Below are 9,235 nucleotides of genomic sequence, written 5' to 3' on the forward strand. Positions count from 1 at the left end.
AATATGAATAAAGCAAAAGCACTAGCCAATTCATTAGTCATTTTTGTTTTTGACTTCAGTATCTGTCTTATCTACTGAAATGCATTTATGATTTAGACCACTCCCCCTTAAGTCTTTTGAATACTATATTTTTTATTAATATAATTTATTGTCAAATTGGCTTTTATACAACACCCAGTGCTCATCCTAACAAGTGCCCTCCTCAGTGCCCAGCACTCTTTTTCCCCTCTTCCCCACCCCCCCACCCCCATCCACCTTCAGTTCTCTGTATTTAAGAGTCTCTTGTGGTTTGCTGCCCTCCCTCTCTGTAACTATTTTTTCCCCCTTCCCTCTCCCCATGGACTTCTGTTAAGTTTCTCAAGATCCGCATATAAGTGAAAACATGTATCTGTCCTCTGACTTGTTTCACTTAGCATAATACCCTCCAGTTCTATCCATGTTGCTGCAAATGGCCAGATTTCATTCTTTCTCATTTCCCAAGTAGTATTCCATTGTATATATAAACTACATCTTCTTTATCCATTCATCAGTTGATGGACATTTAGGCTCCTTCCATAATTTAGCTATTGTTGAAAGTGCTGCTGTAAACATTGGGATACATGTGCCCCTATGTATCAGCACTCCTGTGAATATTAGATTTAGGTTAAACTTTAGTAGGAATTCCCTTGCTTGTGACATTGAGTTAAATACACTGTATTTTTAGAGAGAATTCAATAGGGACTTTGTAAAAATTTAAAAAATGAGATTACTTATCTTCAGATTTTGGTAATGTTTTCAGGCAGTGCATAGGTTTGTCAATAAATTCAGATACATTCCAAAGGATGTTTTCACTACTCATGAAATGATAAATTGCCCTTACTCCAACAAAACCGTGACATCAGTTAATAAATTCTTTTTTGTCATTTGGATAAATAAGTGTTTGGGAGAGACATTCTCTTTTGTGAGATTCTCATTCCTAATAAACACACTTGAGTGTAAGTACTAGAAACTTGCTGTATTTTTTATAAAAGTTCCAACTAAGTCATTCTTATATCATTGACTGGTTACATCCATATTTAATGTCAAGTGGAGAAAAAAAGATGAATGTTGAAGAATTTTCTTTAAAGGAGAAAGGAAATTGTTAGGCCTCTTCATTTGTTAAGTTTTATCGTGGGTGCCTTACTGTTGTGCATCTGAAGAATACTTACGTTTTACTTCCATCATCAAATGACTGGGGTTTAACTCTAGGGAACTTGTGGTTTATCATGGAATCACTTTTATTTGGGAGATGAGCAAATGAATATCAAAGTCATGCAGCAGATTGCTTTAACAGAGAATTGTTGTGCACATTGTTAGGTGTGGGGGGGCATTTAGAGGTAGAAGAAAGCTCTACCATAGGCCAAGGGAGATGTAAATCCAAAGGGAAAAAAATAGAAAACTACACATGACAGCATTGCATGATAGATACATGTTACTTTTAAGGAAATAAGAGGAGGGGAGGAGTCTTTTCAGTTAAATTGGTCTGAAACTACAAATTGAACTGGGCTCTCAAGGAGAGATCTATTTGGATATTTGATATAAAAGGGAGGGATGGAAGTGGCATCCCAGAATTAACAAAGAATAGAAGTGGAAATGAGTATTGTAGTGATTGAGTCATCTAAATCTAACACATAATTGTGATATAATAATGATATTGCAGGCTTTTATAGAATCTTTGCAATGTTTAAATTTTTAAAAGATCACTATTAAAATAGGTCACTGGAACCTTAGAAATGGTCTGTAAACTCTTAGAGTCATGATAAATTTTTCTGTCAGGTTAAAGTCCTCTTCTCAGTAACATTCTTAAAATTTATTCTGTAATTTCAAATAGTGTATTCTAATTTAAGCCACTGTTCGTAAAATGTAATTGTTTTATGTACAACCACTAAAGATACACTCACAATTTATAAGACACTATCAATTATGAGAAACACTGTGATTTCAGAGATGTTAAAGTGTGAAATAGTGTGCTTCCTAGAATCAATAAAATAATGGTAGAATACACTGTACAATTAAACTATTCGTTTTTCTGAATATGATTAAATTTGCTTTAAAATATAATAGTGGTTATTTCATTATACTAAAACCTAAAAGTGGGCAAGTTGTTTTGTTTTTTTTTTTTTTTTGACTATTTCCAGATACTAACTGCATTTGCATTATCTCTGTAATGTTTTGTGTCTTTGCTGTAATACTATATTGGCTGTATTTCTGCACATCTAAACCAGTTTGTTGTTTTTTTTTTTTTTTTGCTTGTTTTAATATTTATTTTCTGTATTCATGGAAACAAATCTCTGCTAAGTATAATTACCAAGTTATAGTATATCTAAACCAATTTTTAATCTCCCACTAGTAGATCCTATATTATTAGTATATTATATTTGATTATTACTTAGTAAATTTCACATTAATTTTAATTTAGCTTCCTTTGAATCAGCCAATTAATAGGGTGATTAATAGGGTGATTAAAATAATTTGTAGGAAATAATTTTGGAAAGTTTCACTCCTTATTTTCCCTGTTTTAAAAAAATCAAGAATCTAATTGGCTTATGTTCTCTTTCCCAAGGTACAAACTCTGAGCTGTCTAACCCCTCTGAAACAGAATCTGAGCGTAAAGACGAGCTGAGTGATTGGTCATTGGCAGGAGAAGATGATCGAGAGAGCCGACATCAGCGTGACAGTAGGAGACGCCCAGGAGGAAGAGGGAGAAGTGTTTCAGGGGGTCGAGGTCGTGGTGGACCACGTGGTGGCAAATCCTCCATCAGTTCTGGTAGTCTTTTATATACTATGTCAGCATCCTTATTTTGTAAACAGTATATAACCTTGTACAAGTTAATTCATTCCCCAAGTGTCTTCTCGCTGAGGAAGGTAGTGGAGCATATGATAAGGAGAAACCTTGGAGAGTGTTTCTCAGTGAAGGTTTAGCTAGAATTTTCCAGTCAGAAATTTTGGTTGGCTGATTCTGTTTCAGTGGTCAAAGATTTCTCTAGTTTTGGGGGGCTTACATAATTAATTAGAATGTTTTTTTTTTCCCGCTAGAATTTTTGGGTTCTATATTTCTGTTTGCCAGACCCAGAAAATTCTAATGCAAAGAGAGATCTAAGTTATGTAATACTAAATATTCTTAATGTTGAAAATCAACTGAGAACTTTTGCTGTACTATGTACGATTTTGGGAACAGGGAAGAATTGTGAAATTTAAAAATTTTTGTGTTGTTTGAGGAATTGAGCTATATAGAAGACTGAGAACTGAGATGCATGAGCAACTTTGTCTTTTTCTTCCTTCCCTTTTTTTTTTTTTTTTTGGTAGGAGTTGTGAGAATGTTTTTGCTTAGTTTAATGGGCTGGGGGACAGAATCATTAGAGATGTGTGAACTAGATTATGTCATAGATACAGCCTTAACGTATCTTTATTGTATACCACTTTAAGAAAACCATGTTTTCTTAATGTATATATATACCTCGTGAAAGTTTATATGGTATTTTAAATGTTACAGAACATACGTATATATAATTATATACCAGTCTTGCTTACAAACTACAAAAAACTGGAACAAATCACACAATTTTTAAAAGGTACTCTGGTTCCAGTGATCTTCTTTGAGCCCTAAGTTTATTTTACAGGCTTTTAGGGAAATACTTTTATATTTTACTACATTGCTTACTATTACCAAGGTTTGTAAAATTGTAGTATGCTGAATTGCACAATAAATGTACTTTACCTAGTGCTTATGATTAATGGATAAACTTAGTGTCTTTTGCAAAGATGCTAGCTTGCTAGCTGTTACGGAAACTTAGAAAGGAAAAATCGTGATTAGGTGAATTTCTTCTATAATTTGATTGGTGGAGGCAATAAATGCACATAGGTAAGATGGGTATTTTTTTCCTTATGATTATATCTTAAAACTTTCCCTTTCTCACCCTCACCCTACTTTACCCCACCTTCATTCTTTGTTTCTGGAGATGGGAGTACTAGTCAACTTTATATTTTCCAATAACCAGTTAGAATTTGAACCTTCTTAGTTTGATTTTTTTTTGTATAGACTTGTATTGATTGCTTCAGTTTAGTAACATTTCTATTATGCCATGGAATGCAGGTGTTGTGATTTACTTGGGTATAGCACATTAACATTAGCACAAAGAAGCAGCTGACACCTTGAACTTGGTAAAGGGGACAAAATTGTGTATTTATGTCTCTCCACTTTTCATTTCTCTAGCTTCTGGGTAGGACTAGCTAAGGATGTGAATGTCAAAAATAGCAAGTAATAATATACTGTTTTCTAATACATGTTCAAAACAAGTCAAAGAGAAGTGGTAGGAAGGTGAGGGTGTTTGCTCATCTTCTGCTTTAATTTTTCATTGCCATTTAAAGTTCTTCATATTACTTTCCAGGAGAAATAGTCATACAGGAAACATTTTTTTTGAATATGGAATATAGGGGGAGAATTGTAGATGTAGTTCAATATAGATCAAAGCATTTCTAATGACTGCAGCTCTCTTAAACGAATATTTCTTGCCTCTGACATGCATATAGTGCTCAAAGATCCAGACAGCAATCCATACAGCTTACTTGATAATACAGAATCTGATCAGACTGCAGACACTGATGCCAGCGAATCTCATCACAGTACTAACCGTCGTAGGCGGTCTCGTAGACGAAGGACTGATGAAGATGCTGTTCTGATGGATGGGATGACTGAATCTGATACAGCTTCAGTTAACGAAAATGGGCTAGGTATGTAAGCACTTAGGGAAAAGATATATTATTGTCTATTGTTAATGTATGATGCTTTTTTCAAAAGACAAAAACAAAACAAAACCCAAACTTAATGCAATTCACATACTGAAGTTTTCTTAGTGTTTACTTCAATTCAAACAAGGTAGATAGCTTTGTATCTGTTTGAAATGTCTGGTTTTCAGATTTATATAACCAAATTATTTGAAACTTGAAAGTGTTTATTAAAAGTGCCCTTTGATGCCATTAAATCAATATAAATATTCAAACTGCAAGGCACTTAATACTCTTACTGTTCATAAACCAAAATTGGGCTTTCAGCTTGCTTCTTTAGAAATTATTATGATGACATTAGTGAAGGTATGTATATTGAGTAGGCATTAACTTTCAAAGGGCTAAAATGTTATTAACTTTGCTAAAAACTAAATTGTATTGGAAAGGAAGACTTTATTCCTGAATCATGGTAATTTAAATTAAGTCTTTCAGTTTGTTCAATTAAGAGTTAAAACCCTCTTACTTTCCAGATGGTAATTCCATTTTTAATCTATTTGAAATGGCTAAAACTACAAAATTATTTTCCTGTCAGTAATGTATGTTGTTTTATCTTCCCTGTTTAATTAAAAGGTTCTCTCTCGCTTTTCTTAAATCTTTGAAGGAAAGAAGTTTTTTTTTATTTTGTTTTTTGTTTTTGTCAGAATAGTTCATGGTAAACTTTGCAATTACAGATGATAGTGAAAAAAAACCCCAGCGACGCAATCGTAGCCGCAGGCGTCGTTTCAGGGGTCAGGCAGAAGATAGACAGCCAGGTAACTTTTGAGTGGACCTGTTGACAACACCAGGTCACAAGCATGAAAAAAATGTCATGTGTCTGCTTTCTAAATATATTATACTTACATGTACACATGTGTGCATATACATTCAAGATGTGCATTACATAAATTGTTTTCTCAACTAATAAGACTACTAAAATGCATTCTTCCTTCACTTCGTAAATGTTTAGTAACCTGTCTAATTGAACTAATGTTGTGTTTTAATTTTTTTACATGGAAATACTATTGAGAAGACCATTATTTTGTCCACTTGGCAGATTCTTCATACTTGAATTGGGGCCTGCCATCCCAGGGACTATGTTGTAGATTGTGGTTGAGGTTGATTGGCAAAACTGGGCAACTTTTGCATGGTGCTGCTCACTATATCTGGATTCAGCACCTCATTTTTGTGGGAATTGTAAATACCCACAGTTAAAAAAAAAGCATAAATGAGAAAAATACTTGAAAGTGTCTTTTTTCTAATAAGAGGAATGCATGTTATGTTTTGTTTACTGTAGTGTGATGCCTTTTCCCTTACACCTACTAACTATTCAAATTAATAGTACTTACTTAGTTTTAGAATGTTAATTTAAGTAGACATAATTTTTAGTAACTTCAAAGAAACTTGTTTGCTGTGTCTATATTATTTTGAACATAATTCCGTTTCCTGTGTACAGAGAATCACGTGTATATTCACAATGAAGAAAATGTGTGCACCAAAAATAAACCCCTTTTGAACTAATCATTTTCTGCATTCTTTACAAAAGCAAATTTTTGGGTGTGTATTCCCCAAATACAGAATGTAAATTCAAGTATCTTTAATATTTTAGGTTTAGTGGTTGCAGAGACATTTGGGAAAACTGGTTTTAAAGGTGTTAGTTCCATTCTTGAAGAAAAGTCCGTGTTTTAAAGGTAGTTGTAAATTTAAAAGGAATTTAATATTGTCAAAAATAGAAAGTTTCCACCAAGTTTTTTTTATTGTTTTCCTTTCTCTTCTTCTCTCTGTAGTGTTAGAAATATTCTTTAGATCAAGCGATCATATTTATTTGGTTCTTTAAAGTTGGCACAGTGGTGAATACAGTACTTTCTGGCCATAGTTTATAAATAAGAAAATTCAAGCTACATTGTGGGTTTAACATATAACATAATTTTTTAACTAGATGGTGGTTTATTAAGTCAGTGGACATCAAAAACATAGTGGTGTTAAAGAAGAGGCAGATTTTTCTGTATGATATTAATTGAAAATTGAGTAGTTTGGGGTGTCCAGTAATATGGCTTGTGTTCTATAGTGCATTTATTCCTATTTTACTCTGTTCTTTGGATTGCCACTTTTCCTAGAAATTCTTTTTCCCTAGCCTGCCTTTCCGCCGCCTCCCCCTAAAAACCTGTTAAAAGCCCCCTCTCCAGCCCCCCAAGATAGGATTAATGGAACAGGCACATCATTTTCTCCTTGCCCCTGGCAGTGCTTCTAGGAAAGTAGCCTCCTAAAATGTCAACATTCCCTTATATAATTTAATTTATTCTCATTTGCTCAAGATTTCTTGTTTTTAGTATAAATTAAGCAGTGAATATTCCTTACTAATAAGAATGTGATTATAACACTTGTGTCAAGTTGGTTTACTTAGACCACTTAGGAAATTCTACAGTCCAAATTATGCTGCACAAATTGCTTATCTTTTTTTCTAATTATTAATCTTCATTGACCTTTTAAGTGGCTAGTATTGTAAGGACTAGCTATAAACAGGTTTTGAGTCAATTGAGTTTGTTTTTAGTTGTACCTCCCTTTATGGGGGAGGGGCACTGGTAAGTTTTTACCTTTCCAGCTATGTGCCTCTAATGTTGATACCCATATCAAAAAAGTATATTATTCTGTGTGTGTGCATAGTGGATGAAGGGTTCTAACAATTGTCACATACTCAAAGTTAGCAATATGTCTGTCTATGCAGAAGGGTTTCCAAGTAGCTGAGTTCTTCCGGGTGTCACTAAGGGTTGAACTATGGAAACAGAATGAATTCATGAAGGTGTTACACAAACTAGAATCATTTCTAGAATGTTTTTGCCACCATATATGTGTACATAATAATGAAATGGACTTGATAGTATTCCTCTTCTTAATTGTGGAAACTATTACTAAATGTTTTTATAAATTAACAGTGGATTTAAATGATTTTAAAAGCTTCAAAATGAGCACAGTGAGTTTCTTACAATTTGGAAGACAAGAGGCAGTTTTAGACAGGAAACATCTTTTATTTAGTGCTGTTTCTAATAAATGATTTGCATTCTGAATTAAGTGTTTTTTTGAGATTTAAAAAGATTAGTAGTTTCAGAACGTTCTTGGATCTTATAAAAGGATTATGTTAATTTGTGATCACAAAAAAGTGATTTGTAAATACCATCCAGCTTTCTTATTTTATCAAAATGATTTATTTTCATATAATTTGAAACTAATGGACTGACCATTTCTCCCCTAGTGACTTTAAATAAATAATTTAAAATTTACTTGAAGTTTTCATTCTTTACATAAACCTGCTCTCATCCTGTAATTTAAAATACCTTGTATTTCACATAATCAGAGATTTTCTTCACCAGTTTCTGGGAGAAAATAATTCTTTGAAAGAGAGCAATCATTTTGACATTTCTTCAAATCAGTAAATTCTAAGCTATAAAGTCCTAAAGAGAAAGGATTGAGGTGTAAAGTGAGGCCAGAGTACCTGTAGAACAGAGATCATTTTTTTCCACTTGGGTTGGCAGAAGGGTGTTAGCTTGTGTTAGTCTTTTTCTTATGTCACTATTGCCATCCACTTCCTTGCAAAACACACATAACACTTCAGTTAGTCCCTTGAAAGATTATTGAAGCAGGGAAGGGATTGTTACAGAATTAATGGCCCACCAGAATTAATGTCCACGTTTTTAGGGTGATGGTCTGCCATCTTTAGTTTGCTTGTAGTTTTTTATTTTAGATCACTCACAATGGTTTCTAGTGTGAAATGTTAAAAGAAGGACTGTAAAATACCACACTTGGATATCTTGTACTTAAAAAAAAAACAAAAACAAAAACAACTAATATATGAGTACATCTTTTATATCTCTGGTGAAGTATAGCACACTGTGATTTGCACCAAATGTGCCCCATTTTTTCCCCACTGAGAATTGCAAACACTGGGCTGAGAATGCTGCATTTCCTATTCTTGGTTGTGGATTTCTATATCAAACTTTATCCCAACCGTGGAGTAAACCAGAAGCAATGGCTGGATTCTTAAGAAAGCTGACTTAAATCTAGGCTTCCTTGATCTCCAGCTTGGAATTTTCTATTGTCAGCACTAAATCACAGGCACATTTTTCAAGCTTTGTTTTTGGTTGGAGGTGGTACCCAGCTTAAAATTTTGAAATTGGGTTACCCACCGTCAGTTTATTTTAAAAGTAAAATTACTCTTTATCCATAAATAAACTTTAGAAATATTTTTTCAACACCTGTAATTTTTTTCTCATCTTCAACAGTCACAGTTGCAGATTATATTTCTAGAGCTGAGTCTCAGAGCAGACAAAGAAACATCCCAAGGGAAACTTTGGCTAAAAACAAGAAAGAAATGGTAAGGAGAATTTAACCTGTAGGTTTTGTTGGTTTGGTTTTCGTTTCTGTTTTTTTTTTTTTTTTTTTTTTATTATTTTTTTATTAT

The 9,235-nt window shown here is 33.4% G+C and overlaps 1 protein-coding gene across 5 annotated transcripts in view; it reads left to right on the forward strand.

Annotated features, from left to right (window-relative positions):
• Nucleotides 1–9,235, forward strand: part of FXR1 (FMR1 autosomal homolog 1) — an 816,075-nt gene that overhangs the window by 50,753 nt on the left and 756,087 nt on the right. For 2 of the 5 annotated variants that reach the window (XM_086674796.1, XM_086674798.1), the window contains 4 exons: nucleotides 2,582–2,785; nucleotides 4,549–4,749; nucleotides 5,475–5,555; nucleotides 9,057–9,148. In XM_086674796.1, coding sequence (XP_086530922.1) covers nucleotides 2,582–2,785; nucleotides 4,549–4,749; nucleotides 5,475–5,555; nucleotides 9,057–9,148 — 578 coding nt within the window. The remainder of the gene's footprint in view (nucleotides 1–2,581; nucleotides 2,786–4,548; nucleotides 4,750–5,474; nucleotides 5,556–9,056; nucleotides 9,149–9,235) is intronic. The other 3 variants (XM_086674797.1, XM_086674799.1, XM_086674800.1) reach the window with 2 other exon arrangements.

This window comes from Puma concolor, chromosome C2 (assembly GCF_028749965.1).
Source record: "Puma concolor isolate L17-30 chromosome C2, mPumCon1.1.hap2, whole genome shotgun sequence".
NCBI classification, from domain to species: domain Eukaryota; kingdom Metazoa; phylum Chordata; class Mammalia; order Carnivora; family Felidae; genus Puma; species Puma concolor.